This window comes from Podarcis melisellensis, assembly GCF_964234715.1.
Source record: "Podarcis melisellensis genome assembly, chromosome: 16".
In the NCBI taxonomy this organism is placed as follows: domain Eukaryota; kingdom Metazoa; phylum Chordata; class Lepidosauria; order Squamata; family Lacertidae; genus Podarcis; species Podarcis melisellensis.
This window is the reverse complement of record NC_138533.1, coordinates 18,573,839-18,600,221: the sequence shown is the minus strand read 5'-3', so window position 1 is coordinate 18,600,221 and position 26,383 is coordinate 18,573,839. Positions and strand designations below refer to the sequence as shown.

The 26,383-nt window shown below is 47.4% G+C and overlaps 2 protein-coding genes across 2 annotated transcripts; one reads left to right on the top strand and one right to left on the bottom strand.

Annotated features, from left to right (window-relative positions):
• Positions 1-486: 486 nt before the first annotated feature.
• Positions 487-4,734, top strand: NHLH1 (nescient helix-loop-helix 1; the record flags this gene model as incomplete). The annotated part of the gene is made up of 1 exon (XM_081892611.1): positions 487-4,734. The coding sequence occupies one exon, from the start codon at positions 487-489 to the stop codon at positions 889-891; it is 405 nt and encodes a 134-aa protein (XP_081748737.1). The 3' UTR covers positions 892-4,734.
• A 12,730-nt stretch (positions 4,735-17,464) lies between these two features.
• Positions 17,465-25,298, bottom strand: LOC309359055 (Golgi-associated RAB2 interactor protein 4-like). Its single transcript, XM_081892514.1, has 7 exons — positions 25,162-25,298; positions 24,405-24,566; positions 23,121-23,323; positions 21,936-22,182; positions 19,406-19,689; positions 18,425-18,483; positions 17,465-17,678 (listed from the first exon to the last, which is right to left on the bottom strand). The coding sequence occupies exons 2-7, from the start codon at positions 24,561-24,563 to the stop codon at positions 17,566-17,568; spliced, it is 1,065 nt and encodes a 354-aa protein (XP_081748640.1). The 5' UTR covers positions 24,564-24,566; positions 25,162-25,298; the 3' UTR covers positions 17,465-17,565.
• Positions 25,299-26,383: the final 1,085 nt, after the last annotated feature.

Here is a 26,383-nt window from a genome sequence, read left to right as displayed (position 1 = left end):
TCTTGTCTTCACGGCTTGCGCTATTTTATGGGTTCTTTGCATCTTCATTTGACTTCCTTGCAATCCGCCCTGTGGCCTGCGCAAACGCGGAGGTGCCCTGAACGCTCCTATTGTATTTAAAAAAACTTTTAGATAGATTCATTTGCTCCATTTGCCTCCTTTCAACAGGTTAAGGACTCTTCTTTCTCGCTCTCCCTCCCTCGGCGGTTAAGAAATCCCTTCTCGTCGGATGACTGGCTCTCTCCACAACTCAGCCCTGGCACAGATCCAGAGGGAAGACCAGCAACCTTTATTTCTCTCATGGCCTAAGCGGGGCCACCGCCCTGGAGCGCGCGCCACCCAAGTGTGCCATTTTGAGGTGGCCTCCTAAGCCCGGACCCTAAGCCCCACCCGTCCACCCCTTTGCCCCCCGACCCGCTCTAATTCGCCCTCCTTTCTCCCCCTTCCCTTGCCCCGCTCCCTACCTCGGCCGCCTTGCCTTGGGCCATGATGCTCAATTCGGACCAGACCGAGCTGGACCTCCAGCCGACGCACTCCGAGACGGAGTCGGTCTTCAGCGACTGCGGAGGCCGAGGCCTCGCGGGGGAAGAAGCCGGTGGCGGGCTGGGCTTGTGCAGCCAGTCCCGGGTAGCTGAGCCTGGCGACCCTCTGAAGAAAGACCTGCAGCACCTGAGCCGCGAGGAGCGGCGGCGGCGGCGGCGCGCCACGGCCAAGTACCGGACGGCGCACGCCACGCGAGAGCGCATCCGCGTGGAGGCCTTCAACATGGCCTTCGCCGAGCTCCGCAAGCTGCTGCCCACGCTGCCCCCGGACAAGAAGCTCTCCAAGATCGAGATCCTGCGGCTCGCCATCTGCTACATCTCCTACCTGAACCACGTGCTGGACGTCTGAGAAGGGCCTGGCCTGGCCTGGCCGGAGGAGCCCACACTCCTCCTCCTCCTCTCCAACCTGCCTCTGCTTTCCTGCTTCACCTCCTCAGGGGAAAATATATGTATAGCTCGATCTCGATCCACTGTAGATATAGATAGGGGGGCAGCTGGTGGAGCCAGCCAGATGGACCTGCTCCTCCAGCTCTCTGCCTGGAGGAATGGCCTACAGATGCTAAAATTCTCCATCCTTAAATTCTCCAGGAATCCCACACTGGGGTGGCCTACATGGTGGTTGAACTGCCCTCCAGCTGCAGGCAAGGAAATGTGGGGTGCCTCAATACTTTGTGCCTGGAACATCTCCTTGCCAAGGTCTAAACCACCCTGGGGTATTGTTTGTTTACACACTCACTCTCACTCACTCTCTACTCTTCTCTTTACACACAAGTGGGCCCACTAGAAAAAATATTATTATCATCATCATTATTTACATTTCCATCACCCTAAGGTCCCAGGAAAGGTCACAACATTAAAACACGTTTTAAAACAATCATAGTCACAGATAAATATAAAAACCATAGTAGCGTCATTAGGCCAATCAAGCAAAATGTTACAAAACAGCATGCAAACTTTGCCACGACTCTTCATCAGGCTAGATGTCAACAGGGCAAAAGGGGCACAGGGAGAGAGCAAAAGTTTGATGGTGATGACAAGCTCTGGAGAACTCAAAAGCTTGCACACCTTTTTGCAACATTTTTATATTGGGTTGTGGTCAATTTAGTTACACCTAGAGTAGACCCATAAAAATGAATGGGCATGTCTGAGTGGGACTGAGTTTGGATTCAACCCCAACACCCTAGTATGGATTTGGATTTCATAACTCATTCGTTTGTTTAAACGCAGTCTCAGTGGGCACATGTTGACTCAGTTGGCATGTTCACATACATGTGGAAAAGGGGCAGTATTCTATCCTCCTTTGGAGCATTCTTCACCACCACCCTCCAGCTTGTCACAGAGGTCTGAACACAGAAGCAAACTCAGAAATACAAATAAGAAGACACAGGAAGGAACAAATATAAATAAATTGCAGCTGCTCTCCCCCTCCCTGCAGATCCTTCTATGGTGCCAGCTTCATCAATAGTGTGTTGATAATAGCAGAAATCTGCACCTTTTCATCTGCGTGGTGCCTTCCCCACACATCCCCTTTCCCTAGAACAAAAAAAAAAAAAACCATGTGAAGAATGTTCCTTTTTGGTTTACAGTGCCACACCCCTAAAAACTGGTGTGGCAGACTTTACTGCAATAGGATTGGTTGAGGGCATCCCCACCACTACAGAACTGGGCTGGATTCATTTGTTTATTATATTACCTTTCCACCAAGGAGCTCAGGGCTATGAACAAAGAACATTCTTCTCAAAGAATTCTGGGTATTGTAGTTTATTAAGGGTTGCTAGGAGTTGTAACTCCTTGAGGGATAAATTCCAGTGCCCGGAATTCTTTGCGGGAGAGAATGTGCTTTAAAAGTACAGTGTTTACACACTCAGGGCAGTGCACACTGTTCCCCACATTTTATCCTTGCAGCAACCCTCTGAGGTAGGTTAGGCTGAGACACAGTGACTCCAAGGGGGCTTCGTGGCTGAGTCTGAATTAGAACCTGAGTCTCTATGGTCCTAGTTGGACACTCTAACCACTCCACTCCACTGCCTCTGAACAAAAAACATGTATTTATTTATTTCTATCCTAGCCTCCCTCCCAAAGGAACCCAGAGCAGGAACAAAGCAGGAACACTTACCAAACTACATTTTCCAAGGCAACCGCTCACCACCACAGAGTGCAGATCTGATGGATTGTTTTGTATGTCATTTGTTTGTCTTTCTCAACCTCATCCTCCACCCCTGCTATGTTTTAGATTCCAACTCACATCTGCACCCACCAGATGCTGTTGGACTACAAGTCCCATTGGCCCCAGCCAATCGCAACTGTAGTCCAAAACATCTGGAGGTTAAGGAAAGTTGGTTTGTGGTCATCCTGCCAGAGAGCAAGAAGAATCTTACCAATGGGGTTGCTAGATCAGGACCATCCCAGGCCCTGAGACTCCAGGGGCAGCCTCTGGAGATGGAGGTTAATTGGCAGCAACTGTCTTGGTGCTGGATGGATGACCTAGGAGGAACCATTCCTGATATCCAGAGTAGGGTCTCATTTATACTTTTCACAATCTACTCTCCTTTTCCTACTTTTACTCTCTTTAGGGCATCCAGATGCTACAGAGGGTCAAGCTTGTATATTATTCATAATTTCATAACAGGGTTTTGTTTGTTTATTCATCAGAGTTGCAGCTTGTCAGGCACATCTGAGAAGAGCTGAGCTGCCTATGCACCTACAAACAGCAAAGATCCCTGTTCTCCTTTGTATCAGGTCACTGCCCCTCTTTTGTTTTCCAAAACATAAGACACAACGTAGTGGTACCGCTGGCATAAGTCTGGCCTGTTTAGCTCAGAGTATTGTCTTAACTAGCCTTATAAAAACTGGTGCCCTTCCAAAGGTTTTGGACTCCTGTCTCCCATCAGCCCTGGCTGGCATGGCCAACGCCCAGGAATGATGGAAGTTGGAGTCTTGAGGGCACTGCTAGGTTGGGGAAGGCTGGTTCCAAATGGTCCAACAGCAGCTTTCCAGGGTTTCAGATGAGGGTCTTTCATACCCTCCAACATTTTTCCGATGAAAATAGGGATGTCCCATTCCATAATGACAATTTTACTATTTATAAATACACATATTTATATCTTACACATCTTACTGGGTCACCCCAGCCACTCTGGGCAGCTTCCAACATATATAAAAACATAATAAAACATTAAACATTTTTTTAAAAAAACTTCCCAATACAGGATTGCCTTCAGGTGGCTCGGGGGTCGGAAAACTCCATAACCTCCAACATTTCTCCAGTGGAAATAGGGACATCCCAAGGAAAAGCGGGACGTTCTGGGGTCAAATCAGAAACCGGGGCAGCTTCTCTAAATCAAGGAAGTACCTGGGAAAATAGGCACACTTGGAGGGTCTGGTCTTTTTCTTCCCTGTCTGGAGATGCTGGAGATTGATGCTGAGATTGTGCTTGACTCCTGAGCAGCAGCCCTTCCTCTTCGGGTGCTGCATGACCCACTTGTATTTCTCGAACCACCAGCAGAAGACCAGTGATCCAGACCAGCATTCTGTTTCTAAGAGGGACCTGCAGATGGTCCTTCCACTGCCCCACACACCAGGAAGCTTAGATGCTGGGCACAGAGGTGATGGACTTCCCCTATTGCTGCTCCCCCTGCATCTGGTGTGCCCCGGGCCCAGTCTACTGCCTCTAGAAATGGGATGTTCTGTTGAGCTGTTGTAGCCCACCCTAGTCCCTTTGCACAATACTCAGAAAAGCTTGGGAGCTTCTGACTTTTCTCAGAACATGTGATTTGGCTCCTGGTTCGGAAGGAGACACGGACAAGTGCCAGGGCTGGAGAGGATGGAAGCCCCTTCTCATGTCTTGAACAACATCTGTGTGCCACAACCAGCATTCCTTTATTATTTATTTATTTGATGTATTTATTTTTTAAGATGTTATTTATTTGCAGTGTTTATGCACTTTTTTGGAAGGGAAAGAACTTGGGAGGAGGAGGGGGGCTGGGGAAACCTTGTTTATGGTGTGTCTTTATATAAGTGTGTGTGTGTATTTATATGTGTGTCTGTTATTTGGCTTAGAACAGACAAGAGATGATGATTATTAATTATTATTATTATTATTGATTTTGTAAGCAGAAGGGAAGATATTAAATTCTTCCATTCAGATGAGAATGATCTGGAGGAGAAAGGAGGGGGAAATTAATGATGTGTCCATTTCTTTCTTTAAATAAATTAAAATAAAAATCCCCGCCTCATGTGGCCTTGGGTGGCAGCTGGGTAATTTCACGAGCGGTAATTGATGGTCACGGACTCCGCCTGTTAGGATCAGCCTAATCAAATCTTACGCTCCAAAGCATGAAATGATCACAGTGGGGTGGAAGGCTGGAGGATTACTGCTGGAGGGGCCTCCCTCTTCTTAAGCCCCCCCCCCTCCAGTCAATGGGAAGGCTGAATGTTTGGTTCACTGCCCCAGTGCATCATAGCCATTGGGTGGGCCAGTCCTACCATTAGGTGGACACACAGGTGATAGATGTGGGGGGCATAAAAAGGGCATTATTATGAACTGCATCAGCCAGATTTTTTACTGAAGCCGCAAAATGTTTGACCATCTCAGGGAGGGGTGTTATTCCCATTATCCCAACACACAGTGGTGCACAGAAGGATCAAAGGTTGGGTCTCAGCCTCAGGCCTGTCACCAGGATGTGCATCTCAAGCAGCAAGATTGAAGCTACATTCACACCATACAATTAAAGCACTCAGATACCACTTTGAACAGTCATAGCTTCTCCCAAAGGTTTATGGGAGCTGTAGTTTGTTAAGGGTGCTGAGAGTTGTTAGAAGATACTGTCAGGAGTGGGTGTCAGGAGCAGGTTAGCAATAACTCACACGGCATCAGTGAAGTTAACTCCTTCTTCAAAGAAACAAGACTGCTCAGGAGGCCAAGCCTGGAGAGCACATCAACTCTTCCTGGTAGATCTTGCCCCAATGAGGCAGAAGCAATTACTGAAGGTCCCCATCTTCCCACAGCTCCCTAAGTCTCCTCCTCCCCCGCTTCCTTCCCAAGCAATCTGAAACTCCTGTTGTCTTGCCTGTCTTTGCTCCACCCTCTTCACACCTCTTTGGGTTTTGGGAGACCAGCAGGGAGGGCACCCTCTGGCTTCTTCAGCAGCCTGCCTTCTCTCCAGCCTCCACTTCTGCCTGTGATTCTGGACTGCTCTCAGCCAGACTCTTCCTGCTCACCAAACCCTGTTACCTCTTCAGCTCCTGACACCTCCTCTTCCCAGTCTGCTGCCTCTCCTTCCTTTGACCACTCATCATCAACCCACCACCAATGGTGGGATATATTTAGCTGAGGGTTGTATTGCAAAATCCAGAGGGGCGCATGACCTCAAGGATATCTGTTCCAATTCATACATTAGCCTGTTAAAAGGTAAAGGGACCCCTGACCATTAGGTCCAGTCGTGACCAACTCTGGGGTTGCGGCACTCATCTCGCTTTACTGGCCGAGGAGCCGGCATTTGTCCGCAGACAGCTTCCAGGTCATGTGGCCAGCATGACTAAGCCGCTTCTGTCGAACCAGAGTAGCGAATGGAAACGCTGTTTACCTTCCCGTCGGAGCGGTACCTATTTATCTACTTGCACTTTGACGTGCTTTCGAACTGCTAGGTTGGCAGGAGCAGGGACCGAGCAAAGGGAGCTCACCCCGTCACGGGGATTTGATCCGCCGACCTTCTCATCAGCAAGCCCTAGGCTCAGTTGTTTGACCCACAGCGCCACCCGCATCCCACATTAGTCTGTCAGGAAGGTGGAAATTAGGACCGTTTAAAAATGCAAATCAAATAGCCAGGCTTGCTTTCCTAAGGTGGCTCTTCTAAATTTTGGGTGCCTTCCTTAAAAATACGCCCTGCCTGTTCTTCTGACAACTGGGAGATTCAGAAAGCCAGAAAAATGAAGAGGGATTCAGGCAAATTCATATAGAAAGAGGCAATTCTTGAGATACTCTGACCTCAGGCCTTTCAAGACTGTAACAGGACAAAACTGCAGCCTTGACTTGATCCTGTAAACAATTCCCAACCAATGGTGATGGCAATATTGAAGTATTATGTTCTGTCCTGCATGCTCCAGTTTAAACCCTGGCTGTTGCATTTTGAATCAACCTGATGTTTCTGAGCTGTCTTCAAGGTCACTCCCATTTAAAGTGCACTACGGTAATCAAACCACAAAATAAATAAGGTGTCAGCAATTGAGGCCGGGTCCCAATGCTTGAAGAAGTGCCACAGGAAAAAGATGTGGCCTGATTCCTTCCCACGTAGAACACTAGGTTGTGACAACCTAGAGATGGGGTTATCTCACAACCCTGGAATCAGCCAAAGCAAGAGGGAATTAATTCCCCTTTGAGGGAAATTTACTAGACTCTGGACCTGGGACTGGAAGCTTGGGACTTTCGTAAGAGGGTTCTGAATTGCCTCACCCACCACAGATGGTTCTCCCTCCTTTGCTGGAGAAGGCAGAAGCACACAACCCCAGGCTATGGTACAGTATGGTTTCCAAGATAAAGTACCACCCCTTTAAATTCCCTGCCACTCTGCTAGGGAGTGAGACTCTGACAGTCCTCCTTGGACCCTGCTTCTTTTAGAGGGGGTGGATGAATAAGAGGGCTCAGTAAAGGTTAAAATTTTGCCAGGTCAGTATTTCTTATTTATCCTGGGACTTTCCTGACCTGCAGTTGCTCAGTGGCAGAGGAGAAGGTCCTAGGCTACATCCCCCAGTAGCAACTCCAATGTCAGGACTGACAAAATCCCTCTGCCTATGAGAGGCCCTGGATTGCTGTGGCAAATTGTCCAGAACTGGGCTATGCAAACCAGTGGCACGACACAGTACAAATGAGATCAGAGCCCTGACTTGGAAACCCTCACCCACAACCATAGAACTGTTTCCTGCTTTGTACATGATCAACCTCCATGTAGGTTCTCATCCTGGCTGGACCTTTATTGACACCACCATGTTAGTGTGGAAAGGAGACCCGTCATTGACCCCTCTCCTCCTGGACGTTGCTGTTTGACATTTAAATTGTGCGGTAAATCAAAGCCTACAATATTCAAATCATCATTAATATCCTTCTTTTGCAGGGTATCTTCTTCTTCTTTGGCGACCACTCAAAGCCAAGTAAGATTGTCTTCCATAAACACGGTTTTAAAAGTGACTGTGGATAACATGTTCTTTCACAGTGGAGACAGTGGAGACATAGGTTTCCGGACGGGAGTTGATCATGGTGAGGATTTGCCAAGCATGCCTTCCTCTTAGCGCTTTTTTCCCTTTTCTCCTGAGTTGAAGCGTCTTCAAAACCCATGACACCTTTGGTAAAGGCTCTTCTCCAATTTGAGCGCTCACAGGCCAGTGTTTCCCAGTTGTCGGTGTTTATACTACATTTTTTTTAGATTTGCCTTGAGAGAGTCTTTGAACCTCTTTTGTTGACCACCAGCATTACGCTTACCATTTTCAAGTTTGCAGGTTATGGGGCAGACTTAACACAAGTCTTGCTTCCTGTTTTCAGTCTCTCTCTCTCTCTCTCTCTCTCTCTCCCCCCCCTTGCCTCATGTCTTCCCAAGAAAGCAGACACAGAGCCTGGCAGCAAATTCTGTTTTCCTTTTTGCCTCAGAACATGTGGGGTTCCCCAAGGAGAGGATGGGAGGCCGGTTGCAGGTGTTCACAAGTTGCTCCAAATTTCTTCGGATAATCGATTGGATTCGGCTGAATCTCTGCCCGCTGGGGACACATTTGTGGGGGGAATGGACATGCAAAGGCAAAAGCAGGAGCGTGACAGTTCCATCCCTGCTGAGTCCTAATTCAGAGTAGTCTTTGACTCTTTCTTCTTCCTCAGGGTGATGAAAATGGAGAGGCTTTGTGACTGCTTGGCCCAGGCCCCAAACGATGGAGCAAGATGCAGAATGCTGGAAGGGAGCAAATATAGGGGAGCAATTTGATTCAGTTCACATTATTATTATTATCATTATCATTATCAAAACTTATTAATCATCTTCTAAACAACTGTCTCAAGGTGATTTATGCATAAGGTAGTTTAAAACACTGAAAAGCACAAAAACAGCAAATAGATTTACCAGTAAAGCAACACGAAAAACATACAAAGTAGACACTCGTGCTATTTATTCTGCAAGGAAAGCCTGTAGAAACAGAAATGTCTTCAACTGTTTCCCGAAAGTAAAGATGATATTATTATTATTATTATTATTATTATTATTATTATTATTATTATTTTATATACCTCCCTTTATCAATAAATCTCAGGGCGGTTTACAACATTAGAAAGTGAGCATCGTTCATCTCTCAATTGCAATACTGTTCCACATGGGCAGCCACACTAAAACCCTTCTCTGACTTACTGCCAAGGGGGATTTGATATCTTAGGAACTTGCAGGAGTCAGGAGAAACCTTTGCACAGATCACAGCAACGCAGTGGATGTATAAGGGATAAGGCGGTCTCTCAAATAACCTGGTCCTGAACTGCTTAGGGTCTTGTATGTTAGGACTAGCACCTTGAACTTGGCCCAGCAGCAAACATTTAAAGGTGAATCTAGTAAATTTGTACTTTCTGAAACATTATGAGAACCGAAACACAGCCATCTTTTGCAATTCGCACTTATCCGAATTTTGCGATGTAGTTATTCAACCAGTGTTTACAAAAATGCATTCTATTAGGGAAAACTGCATGAAAATTAATATAATAGTGAAACTAACATACAAAAATTTGTTACGTTGCGGGAAATTGCTTGCAAAACTGTGGATGTTGGTAAAAAATGTGCTGAAGGTGTAGGAGAGCTTTAGATGAAGGATGAGGCTGTCTGGACCGACAGATGATAGATAGATAGATAGATGATAGATAGATAGATAGATAGATAGATAGATAGATAGATAGATAGATAGATAGAGATAGATAGATAGATAGATGATAGATAGATAGATAGATAGATAGATATTCTGTTCAACTGCCTGCATTTTTGGACTCCCCTTTGGATGTGGCTATGAGGACTGGTATGACGAGCTGCTCCTCCTCATAACTGATCACTACAGCCCTGCTTCTGAGCACCTTCACTCTGTGAAGGCTTAGAATTAAGGATCCAGGGTCTCTCTTCCTGGCAGATGGTGGGCACTCATCTGAACCCCAGCATCTCCTCCTGCATCACAACTGAAAATGGTGTTCTACCACTGACTAGTTCTCCCTCCCACCACACAGTAGCACCATCTTGTTGCACCCCACCGCCCCCCAACAGCCCTGACCCAGCTCCTGCCTCCATAGGCTAAAGAGCTGTGAGGGCTTCTGATTCACGGCCGTGGAAACAGCTGCTCCCCTGTTTATTATGGATTTGTGCGCTTTTCCCCAGTGAGACCAGAGGAGAACCGAGCGAGGCTCAAGAGGACATGCCTGGACATGCTTTAATGAAGAGGAAGTGGGGGGGGGGGGAGACAGCTTGTGGTTGTGGGTCACACGTGGGCAAGCAACTCTTGAGCCAGGAGGGCGAGTTTTGGAGCAGTTGGTGTCATCAACTTTTTTTATATATATTTGAAAATGGTGCTTCCCACCTTTTTTGCAGTTTTAGAGTTTACTGAGAAAGAACAAAACATACAGGAAAAGCAACACAAAAAGAAGCAGAGCATCACGCCCTCTAAGTCACTAAGGGCTCTGCTGCACCAGGAGATTTTACAACCACATGGGAGCCTTTTTTGACCTGTATGAACACTCACATGATGAATTGCCTTGTTTTCTTTGGCCCGTTGTCTCCTTCTGGTGCCCTTCAATTTTCTCTCCCTTTTTTATTAGCATTAGTTGCTGGTACCCTTATAGTAGTTTTGCTTCCTAATGGTTTTGTATTATATGTGTTCACATGGGTTTATGTGTTTTTTGCGCTTTTTATATGTAATGTACATGTTATATGATTCATTTAAAAAAGAAAAATCCCTTAAAAACTAGATAAAAGGGGGCAGAGCAGGGTCATAGTGTCAGACTGATTATATCACAGTGTTTTAAGATAACTAAATTTCACAGCACAGAGCAGATAAAGAATTTCACACACCTGAATTGGAAATATACAAAATGAAGGCCCACCAGACTGCACCTTCGGGAACACATAGCTTGTGTGTTATTTTTTCTGTGGTAGCCAAGTCTAAATGTTTTTGTACCACAAGGAAAGCTGTAGGCATACCACCTGATGTTAATTGATCGCAAGACAAGTTGACACTTGCGTAAAAATGCAAAGGGGAGGAAAAGCCACAATAAATTGACAGAATACAGAGTTCAGTTAAAATCAGTCAACGTAATTCAGAGACGGAATACACTCTAGGCGATGGGAATGCAGGAAACAGCTTCAGAACAGAGGAAGAAATTCACTTCGCTTCACATTTTGACACAACTCTACCTTATTTGCACGTCCAAAAACAATATGCAGATTGAAATGCAACTCTCCTTTCCAATCTGCACAGATCTGTTTTTCCCCAGTGTGTATAATGTGCACCACAGTACACAAATCTGGGGAAACCGAGCATAAAATATGAATGTCAATGCATGATATTAGGAGAAATGGTTTGCGACATTTTTCTTTTAGGCAAAAATATGTACAAACATGTGTTTCCAAGAACTGCACACTAAAATATCGCTGAATTTTTGTATGGACTTCAAGAAAAATTGCAAACAGATGTAGAAATGAATTTAAGATGCGGGGGGGGGGGGGTTAGAAACAAACCACGTTCACACCATACATTAAAAGCACAATAATACCCCTTAAAATGAGTCATAGCTTCCCTCGAAGGGAAATGAAACTCGTTCCCCTGACAAAGCTACAATTCCCAGAGTTCCCTGTGAGAGTTTGACTGTTAATCCTGAGGGGAATAGGGGTCTCCTAACAACTCTCAGCACCCTGTACAAACTACGGCTCCCAGAATTCTTTGGGGGAAGCCTTGACGGTTTAAAGGGGTGTCGCAGTGCTTTAAATGTACTGTGTGAATGTAGCCTGACATTATCCTTGAAGGCCAAGCCTCTCTCACACTGGGAGGACAGAGGTTTGGCTCTCCAGAAGGAGGACAAACAGGCCAGGCTCAACTGCCACTGGCTCCCCTTCTTTGCTTGGGCCTTGGAGCTCATGCCTGACTCATATGTCAATCAACACAAGATAATATCACCAAAGCAACTATCTGTAAACAAACACTTAAAGTCCATAAAAATGGCAAAGGTAGTTTGTTTCCCAAATAGGTTTTATCTTAAACAATAGCAAACACAGTAAATAAAGAGTCCACTTGTGATATACCAGTGGTTCAGTGCTTACACTTCGTTCTGGTATTCCGACATTTCATTGCTAAAGAGCTTAGTCATCAAGCTTTGCAATAAATAATATACAGTGGTACCTTGGTTGATAAATGACTTGGCAAGTCGAACGTTTTGGCTCCCAAACACCGCAAATCCGGAAGTGAGTGTTCTGGTTTGCTGACATTCTTTGGAATCCGAACATCCGGCGCGGCTTCCCATTGGCTGCAGGAACTTCCCGCAGCCAATCAGAAGCTGCACCTTGGTTTCCGAATGTTTTGGAAGTCAAACGGACTCCTGGAACAGATTTTGTTCGACTTCCAAGGAACAACTGTACAAGAGAAGACAGTATGTAAACGACTGAAAGCAGGGGTATATCTGTCCCTGTCTGCATGTTTCCATCAGGAGGAGCATAGAAAGAAGATGATGTCCTTCAGTTTGTGAAGGAGGTTTCTAAAAACCATATTAGGGCAATATCTTTATTAGCCCAACCAACCAAAGTGTCCTCACAAAACATTGTGGGTGACCTAATAAAAACCTTGCCCTCATACAGATTTTGATTTCTGCCCCTTATAGATGTACACCATTACCTTTTAATTAAAAGCCCACTGAAATAAACAGTGTCTACTGCCCACAAAAAGGGGAGCTGTGATCAGGGCTGGGTGTAGGGATGGATCAGTCCATTTCCAGTCACGCACGCACAGCCCAAATTAGCCCATACCGTTGGCCAGGGCTCGGAGGCCTGCCTGCAGCCCCAAAGTCAAGTACAACTTAATGTCCCAAGTGCTGTTGCATTTGAACAGCAACGATCATCATCATTAATAATAATAATTAAATAGTTCAGTCACAGGGCCCTTTTGGAAGGCCTCAAGAGACTCGGCAGAAGGCCTAGATGAGGCTGGCCTTGTCACTACGGCCTCCTCTGCTCCCCTTGCCGCCTCTTGCATGTGTATTTTGGGGGGTGGAGGTTGCCGAGGCAGCCTGACGGGAGCCCAGACAAATTAATCACGTTATGAAAGTGTGAACATTCTGTCGCTTTCTCCAGCCCGTCTGCAGCGCCCATTGTTACACGCCTGCCAGCCAATCCCACGACATATGGACCCCATTGTTGCCTCACACGAGGCAACAACCCACACCGGCCTTGTGGTCCCCCTTGACAGATTGGGCTTCCTCCTCCTCCTCCTTTAATCTCTCACTCGCTCCTTTGTTTTCAGCTTCAGGTAGACTTAACAGACCAAGTTAGCTTCTATAGCTTGCAAGGCCTTCTTCACAACGTTGGGGTTTTTTTTTCCATCACCAGAGTCCTATCAGGAGGCGTATCCTTTCGACACAACTGCAAGTTGTTTTCTGTCTGGAAAGCAGGCCATATTGCACGCAAGGACCCCACATCCATGCACATGTTAGGTTACTGTGACTCCTGGCAGGTTCTGAGCGCATGCACAGGCAATAATAATCATCACATGCATGTAGACAGGAAACAATAGCCACACAGGATTGAGGCACTTTCTTCAAAGCACACACGGAATGGCTAACAAAGTGGCTGTAGCATCAGTTTTCAGCTTCTGTCACAATTAACCTACTAGTGCTTTAGGTGTCTCTGCACATTGGAATCTGTCTTACAGGAAGCAGGTGTGGGATTTTTTTAAATGCATTAAGAAAAACCCCAAATGAGCCTTCCTTAGTAGTATTTTGGGGAGATTGGAACTTCTGGCTATATCCCCTCTTGGTAGACTGAGCCCCTTAACTGGGCCGCATCCGTCATTGCATTTCTATTTCGGCCTTCTTACAGTGAGCAAAGGGTCCTGTCTCTCCCTAACCCATTTTATCCTGTGATGCAGCCTGAGAAAGAGAATGATTGGCTTAATATCACCCACTGAACTTGGCTTAGTGGGATCCCCACCCCCTACACTACCCTGTTCCGGTTATATCTTCTCACCTTCGTAATAGTGCCGTCCTCAGAATATGACATTTGGAATGTGCTATGTCAATATGAAGTGATGGCCACCAACTTGCATGCCTTTAAAAGAGGACTAGACAAAATTCATGGAAAATAAGGCTAGCAACTGCATTACCAGTTGCCGGGAATCACAAGTGGGGAGAATTGCTGTCGCACACAGGTCCTGCTTGCGGCCTTCCCAGAGGCATCTGTTTAACCACAGTGTGCTGGACTATATGGGCCTTTGGCCTGATTCAGCAGGGTTCTTCTTATGTTCTTCACTACTTACGGTACCTTAATATTTTCCAAAGAAAGCCACCACTTATTTCTGCCAGTAGCAAAATCTTGCACCCAGGACCATGCAACCTAGTAAAGTCTATGTTCTTGCACCAACTGGTCTGTTTCTTTCTGTCTAGCGTCACTGTTCCTCTTTGGATTTTTAAAATAAGCAATTCCACCAACTTCAATGGGAGTTACTCCAAAGTAAGCTTGCAGAAGTTTACAGCCCCATAGCACCATAGCTGTCAACTTTCAGATTTGAAAATAAGGGATCAGCAGCCTCACCTGTCCCAGGGACAGTCTATGAGATATCTAACAATCCAGGGAAGCAGCGGGAAACGGTGCTGGAATAAGGGAATTTCCCGCAAAAAAGCGAAGGTTGACAGCTATGTGTAGCACTATTCTGGAGTGAAAGGGAGGCGTAAAAGATGGCATCTCCCATTTTGACCAAAGGCTGCAATTGTGTACACGCTTACCCCTGAGCAAACATGCATCTGATCAAACTGCATGCATTGGTTCTATTAACCGTGCTTAGGTTTTAAATAACATGGCGATAGGCAGTTTCCAACACCCTCTTGTTTCTGAAGCCAGCACAGGCAAGGCGGCAAAGAGCAGATGAATGCAGGAAACAGAAAACAGAAAAGCACCTTCCGTGGTGATTAAAGGGTGCTGGTGTTTGGTGTGATCCTCAATGTGAGGCTAGGAATGCGAGGGGAACACCAGTGCCCTTGTTTTCATCTCAAGGAAGCTGACTCATACCCAGTCTGTCCATTGGTCTACCTAGCTCAGTATTATCTACACAGACTGGTAGCAGCTCACCAGGATTTCAGGCATGAGTGTGCAGGGTCTCTCCCAGCCCTACCTGGAGGTGCCAGGAATTGAACCCGGGACCCTCAGCATGCAAAGCACTTAACCATGTCCCTTCCCCTAATAGGTGACGATCATCTCCCACACTCCACTTTAGGGGCTTAGCTTCTTTTCACCACACCCAGGAATATATATATTTTACGATCCAGCCCTTTTCTTGATTGTGTATTGAGGCCCCGTGTCCCTCCCACCCCGGTTCCCTAAGGTGTAAATAACTAGACACAACACAAGATATTGGTTTGGGGTCAAATAAGGCCACAACTTTATTGGTTACAGATGTGAGGTTTGACCATAGGCATTGGGGTAAGCAACTGCGCATGTCCTTCCTGTCTGTCCGCTGGGAGTGTTTCTAAGGGTGAAGCTTTTGGGGTGGGGTGGGGGTGATGCCCTATGACTTAAGTCAAATTGGGGTGTCCCCCAAGTGGTTCCCTTAGGAGGAGTGGTATGGCCCTAGCCCCTGTCTGGCCATCGAACAGCAGCCACTCCTCCTGGATCACTTTAACAGGATACCCTTACCTGTGGAGGGGCAGGCGGAGGCTACAACCTCCCCTCCATCCACGACTAGGCTTAGCCAATGCCTATCTGCCTTACAAAGTTGTGACGATTGCAACGAGGTAGGCGAAAACCCAAATGGTGGTGCCAATTAGCCAAGTGGGGAAAATTCCTACCCTGCCCCTGAAAATTAGGCGCCTGACATTGTCCAATAGCAAGGTCAAACCGTACCTGAACAAAAACCAATCCAAGGGAGGGAGGGTAGGAAAACCGGCAAGAGAAAAGCCGAAAGGCCACGCTGGCCAGGCATTTAAACTTTCCCTGGGTGCAGGTGCCAAGGGCTGCTATTGGTTGGTTGGTCCCGTGCCCAGGGGAATGCCCATTAACTCCTGCCACCATTGGCCAATTTGGCAGCAGGGATACGATCCGGACTCCAGTAGGACGGATTTCCAGGGAGGAAAGGAGCCGAATGGACTTAACATCCAGTGTGAGGAAGAGTTCTGGGGAACTTAAAAGCATGCTTCTTCCTTTGTGGGGTTTGTTATCATTTTGACAGTCCTGCTTTCTTCCATGAAGGCACACAAAGGTACCTTCAAAGGGGGTCAGCCTCTCAAGCAAAGCATCGTGCGCCTTCAGACCAGGCTGTAGCTACACGGTCAAATGGCATCCTCTCCTCCATTCCCAGTCTTTTCTAGAACCATCCCAATGGATTCCATCTCAGGGGGAATCTGCTGCGATTTTCCAAGGTCCTTGCCTAACAGCTGCGGCCAGGGGCAGCTGCTCTTCCTTCTCTCTCTCCTCATCACAGCCATGCCAGCCGAATTCACACTGCCCTCTGCCTGTTGCTCACATGACTGCAGCCTCCTGATGGGGAGATGGAAGTGGTCTTTGGTGGGGTCCAACCTTTGCAGGCCGCAACACATCCATTTAAGCCAGGTTGGGGAGAAATGAGGCTGGACATTGCTCCAGAGAGCATCCTTGGGTTCAGACTCTGAACTGCCCTGGGCATGTCCAAACCCAGCCTTCCCAGGAATAAATAAGCTTGTAATGTGAGCAGGAACTACAGTGATTTAGAAACTGTGGGATGTGTTCTGGCTGACACCAGCCAGGAAAAGAAGCTGAGAAAACCTGGCTAGTTTCTATTTTGTAAATAGTTTGGTAGCTTGTTCCTTCTAATCCGGTTGCTGTAGACCATTCGAAAGCTTGCAAATACTACAAAGTGCTCCCTTACATGAATAAACTTAGCAGAGTTATTGTAAACAGGCCTGGCCCCAGGGATAGGCATGGCCAAGAATCTGCTCAGAGCCCTCAGCTCAGAAAGGCCTATCACCAACTGGTCCTAGTCACTCGCTGCACCCTGACCTTGGGTATGATATATTGCTTTTAAATGGGACCTAAGCCATTTTAGGGGGGACGCAGGTGGCGCTGTGGGTAAAACCACAGAGCCTAGGGCTTGCCGATCAGAAGGTCGGCGGTTTGAATCCCTGCGACGGGGTGAGCTCCCATTGTTCGGTCCCTGCTCCTGCCAACCTAGCAGTTTGAAAGCATGTCAAAGTGCAAGTAGATAAATAGGTACCGCTCCAGCGGGAAGGTAAATGGTGTTTCTGTGTGCTGCTCTGGTTCACCAGAAGCGGCTTAGTCATGCTGGTCACATGACCTGGAAGCTGTACGCCGGCTCCCTCGGCCAATAAAGCGAGATGAGCGCCGCAACCCCAGCGTCGGTCACGACTGGACCTAATGGTCAGGGGTCCCTTTACCTTTACCTTTAAGCCATTTTATGGCTCCAATCAAATGTCTCCACAGTACAAAGAGTTCTAGTGTTGTGAGAGAGTGAGAAAAGCTTTTCTCTCTCCATGCCAGACATACATTGATAAACTTTGATAATGTCACCTCTTACTCGCCTTTTCTCCAAACTAAGAAGTCCCAAACACTGCTTACTTTCCTTATGGGGTGTCATGCCTTCCCTTTGACCAGACCCCTCGTAACCCTCCCCTGCCCTGCCCCCACCAGCCTCCCCTCTCCCCTGTGCCTCTTGGCCCAAGACTCACAACGGTGTGGTTTTTCTAGCCATTGTTTTTATTAAAGTCAGAGATGGTTGGAGAAGAGGGGAAAGCATCTCTGTCCCTTTGGGGCCTCTTCTGCTTCTTGGGCCACTCTCAATGCCTCCTCTCTCTGCTCCCCTTTCTGCTTCCTTTGTGGTGTTTGTGGCTGGTGCTGGAGAAGGAACCCATGAGAATAGAGGAGATCTTGCTGGGGCTCCGGCTGGCAGCTGGAGGGAAAGGAGGAGAGACCCCAAGAGGAGTCAGCGGAGCTGCTCCCACCACCTTCACCTGCTGCCCCTCCCCTCCATGAGCACAGGCATGCAGCACTGCCCCTACCCATCTTTGGCTGTGCCGGGGTAGACAAACGTGCCCACCCCCATTGTTGCTGGACTACAGCTCCAACATCCCCCTGACTATTGGTTATGCTGGCTGGGGATCATGAGAGTTGGAGTCTAACCAATGTCTGGAGCCTTTGCCTATCGAAGTGTGCCATGAATTTATTCCTGCACTGCAGAAGGTTGGACTGGATGACCCTCAGGGTCCCTTCCTATTTGACAGTTCAATTATTCCATTGCCTTATTTTCAGATGCTACAATTCTCAAATCCATTTGATTTTGGAAATGTTGATCCAATATGGCATCCCTGGATTAATGGGTGGATGGAGATTCATGGGTTAAGGGCTTCTGCTTGCCCGTGCCTAGAAAGCACAGCTCCAATAGGTTTTCTGCTTGTCCAATGCTTTCTAGGCTCAGTCAGAGTAGTTTCCATTTGCGCCACCGCTTTTCTTTGAAAACCCGTCCTTTGCTGCTGAATCGCAGCAAATGCCAATCTGCAGAAAACCGAATTGATGTTTGCTGTGATTCAGTGGAGGGACAGGCAGAAGCATGGCTGATCCCTGAGATGCTTACAGTGGCATGGATCTTCCAGTGTGTTTGGGGATGGGCTCTGAGAAGCTGGCCAGAGCAGCTCTTACCTCTCTTTGATGAATGGCTTCGGCGTGACTTGCTTGACCTTTTCCTTCTGCTGCTTTTTCTGAAACAGGAAGAGCACCTGTGAGAATGGTTGTCATGTCCACGTGAGACCCCACCTCCTCCATTCACCATTCACCAGGAGGACAATTGGAAAGTGGGTGTGGTTCCCGTCTCCCCAACTCACAATTAGGGCTTGTCCACACTGGAGTTTACTGTGGGTTTGCCGCTTTTTGCAGTCCCATTTAATTAGCACAATCCACATACGTAATATTACCTTCAAACAGCACCAGTCTCAATGCTTTCCTCCTGAAAATTTGGCTTTACCAGATACAGGATGTACTTGGGGGGTGGGGCACTGTTGACTCCACCCTCCCTGAGCCTGCCCAGGCCTTGCTGCTGAACAACATCAGCCCCAAGCTGCTTTGCGAGGCTGCAATGATCCCAGCCTCACAAAGCAAGACAAGGCTCACACTGCCCTCTCTGAGCAGCCTTGCAAGGCTGGAATCTGATTAGATCCCAGCCTCAAGAAGCTGCACCGGGCTGGCTTGGGGAGGGCGGCGTGAGCAACACCCCCCAAAAAACGTGCCCGGGGCAATCATCCCGGCAGCTCCCCCATGCTACACCCCTGCCACTGTGAGAACAGAATTCTGGACAAGATGGGCCTTGGGTCTGATCCAGCAGCCCGGCTGTTCTTATACTATAGGATATTGGGAACTAGTTGTCCAAATAACCATATGGGTAGCCTATGTTGTCAGAATACAACTCCCATGATCCCTGACCATTGGATATGTTGCCTGGGAGTAATGGGAGCTGGAGTTCAAAAACATCAGGTGTATGTGTGCACCACCTAGCTTGCCATAATGTCAAACTGGAGCTTTCTGTCAGCGTATGTTTGTTTGGGGTGGTATGGGTTGAACCCTTTCACCGTCAGCCTCAAATCCTAGCTCCCCACTCTGGCTGCCAGCACAAAATTTCCCTGGTACCTGCTTCCAGACGAGCGGTCCTTAGGCCTCCTGTCCTTCTTGTCGCCCTTGGAGGACCTTTGAAGGAGCTCTTTGGAACCTGGACCCTCTGAAGGTGGGAGGCTCTCGGATTCTGCTGGTATCCCTTGGCTGGGAGTTGGAGACGGGCTGCTGCTGGGTTCAAGGATGCTATACTGATTCGTCAAGGGCTCAGCTGGGTTCCTCTTGTCCTCTTCATCTTGCAAAGTGCTTAGGACTTCTGCAAGGGTGTACTCTCTGTCTGCAGGGAGCTGGGGCGCAGGATTCTGGGTGGATGGAGAACAAGGTATTTGAAACAATGGGCATGGACCTAATTTTCTTTCCTGTGGACAGAGGCAGATTTAGGGCAGCGCAAACAGTTTCCCCACATTGGGTGCCAAGCCTAGGGGGTGCCATAAGGCGTCACAACTATGACATAGTGAATTGAGCAGAACAGAAGGTGAGATGTGGGAGAGCGCCAAATTTTCAGCTCACACAGGGTGCCACTGAAGTTTCTACAACTATTTGACTGTAACATTATTTGTTTGAAGAAAGTTCTATTAGTAAAGCTTTGGAACCATATTTTAGTTCCGGACAATATTTATTCCAAGAGGAGTCAGTTTTTATCCACCCTATTACTTCAAGCTGTGCAGTAGTAATACCTGCAATATGTTGTAGGGATGGACAGACTTGAGGCTTGTCAGACTGACTTTGCTTGTTGTTTGCTAGAACTGTCAGATCAGCCAAACAAAGCCAGAAATAAATAATGCATTTTGAGCACAGGCTGAGGCTAGGAAGACGTTTTCAGAACCTGAAATGAGTGGAGCTCACAGTCCTCTCACATATGCACTCATGGTTACTCCAAACTTACTTTATTTTAGCAGCCTTATTTAAATGGAGAGGAAACAATGTGAACTAGTATTCAGAAACCTTTACTAATCTACTTCAGAACACACAGAGCTCTAACAAGCGTGTCCCAATCTAACAGCACTCCACCCCAGCTCTGCTAAGTAAATTCCCTTTAGACCTTTTTCAGTTGGGGTTCCCCAGATGCTGTTAGACTGGGACTCCCATCATTCATCCTAGACTAACTGCTATGCTGGATGAGCTATAGTCCAACAGCATCTGAGACTCCAAGGTTGAAGAACACTGCTTTTTAAACAGCTAAGACCAGTTCAATGTACTGTTATAGATTTGAGGGGTCTAGATTATACCTGTGGGTATAATCTAGACCAGTGATCCTGTGTATGGGAGGCTAGAATCTATAGGAGGAAGCTTGCTGAACCAATCAGACCAGTTCATTTGCCAAGATAATGGCCCCAGCTGCTCAGTTAAATAAATACCTGTCATTCACATCTTAAAAGAGTGAGCTCTGATCCTATAGAGACATGTGGGTGAGTTTTCCCCCCATCTGTTCTGGTTATATGCCACATCATCCTAGGATGGAGAATAATAGGCCAAGATCGTGTATGTGAAAGTTGTGAGAGAATTTTTGCTAATGCTGGCAGCTGGAGACTCAGAGGCATGTTTTGCTCGGTGCTGGACTCCAAAGCTTTGGGCTTCCCTGGAACTCTAATGGGGAGGCAATATCTGTTTTGGTGTTAATGTTGTGAGCCCCTCCATCCTACGCTCAGGTTGAATATATGTTTCAAGAAAACCATATATCATAAAGACACCACAGTCTCTGTTGACCTTTATTCCAAGGAAACTGAACCCTGGGAAAGAGCAAGCACGCCTGGAGTCTCTCACTGTTCAGAGATTGGGATGTGTGCAACACTGGTGTCAGAAGTGCTGGAGAAGAGCAAAGTGGGGTATCTGTGAAGGGATGGCAGAATGCACCTCAAACAGCAGTCCTTGGTGCAAGAGCAGGGATGGTGGAAGTCCTCAAGGATTATCCTACTTCCATCTCTGAAATGGTAGAGATCATCCATCTGTGAGACTGGAGAGGGCAGGGGTCTTCTGAAGTAATCTTTGGTGTGAGAGGAGTGTGTGTTAACTATAGGTGTGTTCCTATTTTCTGTTGGGAATCTGAATACGTGCAACTATGCACACAGAGTCAATTAAGGTTTGGCAGACAGCCAAGGCAATGTGAAGGAGTAAGTCTGCCTGGTGATACAGAGGCACGGAGACAGCTCCATGATTGGTCAAGCTCTCTCACAGGAATATTGATTAATGGCCTACTAACTGGAATGTACGAGTGTCAGTGTAGGAGTTGTGAGTCGTGTATGAGAGAGCAAGTTAAAGATCCGTGTTCTGTTCTGTTCCTGTAAATAGGCACTGTATATAATAAACACCTAACTACAAGTTACTGGTTCCTGCTTCATCCTTCCTGTCTGCAGCCAAGTTGCCAATTGCTTTCGTGAACTCTGCGTGTGCTCTGCTAGGTCTGGCTAAGGTCCTAGTCAGAAAGTTGTGAAAAACCAATAGGTTTTGCCAATATTTTCACCTTCCTTCCTACATCCCCCCTGCATTCCCAAGGGTCCGGGTGTCCTACTTTTAGGGGCTTCGCTTCCATCACCCCAAAGGAACTCACAGCTGTAGCGTTGAGAGCAGGCTGGCCTGGCTTCCATAGGTCTTCAACAGGCTCCTTCTTCAGGCTAACGTCCGAGGGGGGTCGCAGCAGGTGGACAACCTTGACCCATGACTCAAACTCACTTTCCTGTGTATCTAGTAGTGGGCAGAGCTGGAGGTAGAAAGTGCGGCCGGTGGACATTTTGAATCGGAGCTGTTGCTTATCAAAGTCATGGATGGAGATCTTGACAAAGCACAAGGGAAGGAGCCTGCAGGGAGACAGGGAGAGAAAGGAGGAAGATCTGTATGTGTGTTTGTTGGGGGAGTGCAAAATGGGCTCCATGAACTGACTTGCCGTCACACCACAATCTGCACCTTCTTTATTTATTAAGACTTTTTAATGGCATGCACAAGATTTAGCAACTTTCACTGAAATAGCCCAGCCATTCTTAAAAATTACCTCTGACAGCAGCAAGAGAATTTAGCATGAAACAAAGTGAGGTTTGCTACACTCACGTCCTGCTTGTGGGCTTCCCATTGGGGTTGCCAACATTTTGGAGCCAGTGCCTACAGTTCCCAGAGTTCCCTGTAAGGAGGGATTGACTGGTAAGCCATCCTGGCCCAATACATTTTTGGTACTTGAGGTAAACCACAAAAGGGTAAAAAGGGGTGAGTGAAAATCTACATCAGGAACAAGGGAATAAAGACCTATACAGTGTTACCTCGGGTTACATACGCTTCAGGTTACAGACTCCGCTAACCCAGAAATATTACCTCGGGTTAAGAACTTTGCTTCAGGATGAGGACAGAAATCACGCAGTGGTGGCGCAGCGGCAGCAGGAGGCCCCATTAGCTAAAGTGGTGCTTCAGGTTAAGAACAGTTTCAGGTTAAGAACAGACCTCCAGAACGAATTAAGTTCTTAATGAGAGATACCACCGTATTAGGATCTGCTGTCCCTGTGGATCCTGCCACCTGAGGCAGTCACCTCACTTTGACCCATAGGTGGGCTGGGCCTGCTGGAAATTATATCTCTATGGGGATAATAGGGGTCTCCTAACCACTCTCAGCACCCTTAACAAACTACAGCTCCCAGAATTCTTTGTGAGGAAGTCTTGACTGTTGTACCATAGTGCTCTAAATCATGCAAATGTGGCCTTTTTAAGCAGGGTGCTGCCTTGGTGTGAAAATGGGCAAGCTGGGCCTCACCTGGTCAGCTCAAACCTCGTATTCATCGAAGTGCGGTGTAACCGGGCGGCCTGGAGGCTTTGAGGCTGCTGTCGGGAAGGGAATATTGGCCGGGCCAGTAACAGCACGTTGGGGACCTGAAGGCCTGGGCTGGTGGCCGCAATGGCAACCCGCACCATCTGGACTTGATTGTGGACGTCCAGGGTGCCACCTCGCTTGCTGACCTGCAATGCAAGGAGAAGTTACCATGTGATGACTGTTGGATCAATCCATCAACCTCTGATGGATGACTTAGAAGGATTGGGTCCAGCATCACTTTCGCTACGTGTGTGTGTGCCAGAATCCATACTCGGCAGAGTGACATCTCAGCGCAGCTCCTTCCTTGGAAGTGTCTTCAGGGTTGAAGGTACACACAGCAGCCAATAAACACTCATGGGCACCATAAAGATTCGATCAAGTGTAGAAGCTTACTTGACAGCCATAAAAGCATATTAGTAGCAAATATATACAGGCATCCACCACTACTGTGGTCAAGGCATGCTTAGAGTCCAACAAGGGTCCAAGACTCACTCTCCCTGCTTCTCACCTCTCTTTACACTTGGGAGAAAAAACTGATGCTGCCTTTAGGAGATAGAGATGAACTCCTTTTCTGGCCTCTAACAAACCAGCCTAAGAAGATAGCTCCCCAGAAGGGGTCTGCTTCCACTGACACAGACTGAGCAAAGTCCCCCTGACAAACATCACCTCACTTCTCTGCCAACAACAGACATCACTCCCTATGTTCCTGGAGATTTAACAGCTATTTACTGAACTGTACTCAAAACTTGACAGCACAGCCTGCAATTCCATACTGCTCCAGTAGGGATAGGAAAACACTCCTGCTTTTAACTCCACAGAAAACTAACTTACTAGACTGCAGATGTAGGTTACCGGCTAACATCCTCACTGCATCTGTGAAACTCACTGCCACTAGAACAGAAAAACAGCAGCCTTAAGTGTTTGCTTTAGGCCCTAGACATGGGGGCATGTCTCGTATCAGCACCCAAGACTATTTGTAGGGGTGGTTACAGCAGGGAGAATTCTGCCAGGGCCAAATTTTCCAAACATGTTTCTGCAGTGACGGAGAAAGGGGAACTCTCTTTGGCTGAGTTTTGCCCAGTTCTTGAGAAACTCTGGATGTGAGTTGGGGAAGGATCTTGACTCAGTGCTCCCCCCGCCCCGCGCCTTGCATGCAAAAGGGTGTTGAGTTCAACGCCCGGCATTTCCAGAGTCCCAGGAAGCAAACCAAGGAGCAGGTTCCCATACCTGGACAAAGTCGCTTTCAAACATGGTGGCACACTTGAACAGGTTGTACTCCCCGGAGCGTAGTTGGCGCTGGAGGGGCCCCATAGCTGTATTGAAGAGGCCTTTGGTGGCGATGTGACTGGGTGGTTTGGGCGCCTCCATCGTCTTCCCTTGCTCCATGGCCTACATGGGGTGTGAGAGACTAGTGGTTAGAACAAGAGCAGGGAGGGGCGAGAGGCAGGCAAGAATTAAGGGCTGCAGCAGAGAAGCATATGTGTGCATGTGTCAGGCTACTGTTATAAAGGCACAGGAGCAAAGCTGAGAGGAAAAGGTGGCAACCTTCCCTGAGTGCCTTGGTTTGTGAGTTGTTTTTGCAGGACTGCCAGGTTTCCCACTGACTGCTGCTCCTGTGCCTTTAACGGCCTCTTGATTTGCAGACCTTCTCAGGTTAGAAAGCTGTAGGTAGCTGTAGGTCAGGCATAGGCAAACTCGGCCCTCCAGATGTTTTTGGGACTACAACTCCCATCATCCCTGACCACTGGTCCTGTTAGCTAGGGATGATGGGAGTTGTAGTCCCAAAACATCTGGAGGGCTGAGTTTGCCTATGCCTGCTGTAGATCTTGACCTTGTAGGTATGGCTTCTGCAAAAGCAGATTAAGCTCTCCCCTCATCAGTTGGCAACCCAACTCATGGGGCAATGGGGCTACGGACATGCTCCGGTGCCTGTGCTCATCGCTTGCTTCTACCACGGCTTGTTTAAAGGGTGTCAGCAACTGACCTGTGGTCTTTTTCCGGCCCCTCCTGCCAGCCCTACTCAGTCCCTGTTTTTCCCAGGCCCCTTGGATGTCGCTCTCTGCTCTCTGCGGGAGCAATCTTGTGATGTCATCCTTCCCTCTATGACCTCTCACTCCATTGCCATGGATCTGCCTGCAGAATTCTTGAGCCAAGGCAGGTTGGTCCCCGGGACTGCCACCTTTTTGTGTTTCAGGAGAGGGTTATTGTGGATGCAACAGCCACAATGTGGACAGCAGAAATGCAACAGAGACAGAGGTTGCCGCACGGCGGTTATAAAGGCACAATGACTCCATCTAGTGGAAGAAACAAAAACACACTTTTCTGAAGTGCAAACATTTGACCAAACGCTAATGTCTCCTCCCACACTATTGTTTATCCTTGTTAATAGACTGTCATATCAAGTGGGCTTTTAGCAACCATGGGCATTTAATTTCATGCCTAACTGATATTGCAGAATTAAAATGTTTAAAAAATAAATAAGAACGGAACACCTGAATAGCTCCGTTGATTAGAACACGGTGCTGATAATGCCAAGGTTGCAGGTTCGATCCCCTTATGGGACAGCTGCATATTCTGGCACTGCAAGTAAGGTTACCAGATTTTTTTTCAATGAATCCAGGGACACTTTTCAACTTCAATGGATTTTGTAGAGGGACAGATTTGTAAATCTGGGGACTGTCCCCAGGAAACGGGGACATCTGGTAACCTTGACTGCAAGGGGTTGGACTAGATGATCCTTAGGGCCCCTTCCAACTATACAGTTCTGTGATTCTAAGTGCCTGTTGGGTCAGGCCAATGGCCCATCTAGTCCAACTGGGAAACCAGCAAGCAGAACCCAAGCAGAAGAGCCGTTTTCCTTCCTGGTACAATAGTCAGAAGCATTACTGCTTCCAACCATGGAGGCAGAGCATGGCCACTGTAGTTAATAGCCATGGACAGCCTTATCCTTCATGAATTTGTCTAATCTTTTTAAAAAGCCAACTAAATTGGTGCCAATCACTGCCTCCTGTGGCAGTGAGTTCCATAGTTTAACTATGCACGGTGGGAAGAAGTTCTTTCCTTTATCTGCCCTGAATCTACCAGCGTTCAGCTTCATTGGATGTCCAAAAGTTCTGGTGTTATGAGAGAGGGAGGAACAACAACAACAACAACAAAATCTCTATTCACTTTATCCTGGCTGCACATAATTTGATAAACTTCTATCA

Bases quoted from the DNA above. Each gene is read 5' to 3' on its own strand.
- LOC309359055 (XM_081892514.1), bottom strand. From the start codon at position 24,563: ATGGAGCAAGGGAAGACGATGGAGGCGCCCAAACCACCCAGTCACATC. The intron at 23,324-24,404 runs GTATGGGAACCT...CTTGCATTGCAG, and splicing joins TTGAAAGCGACTTTGTCCAG to GTCAGCAAGCGAGGTGGCAC. The intron at 18,484-19,405 runs GTACCAGGGAAA...TTCCTGTTTCAG, and splicing joins GACCGCTCGTCTGGAAGCAG to AAAAAGCAGCAGAAGGAAAA.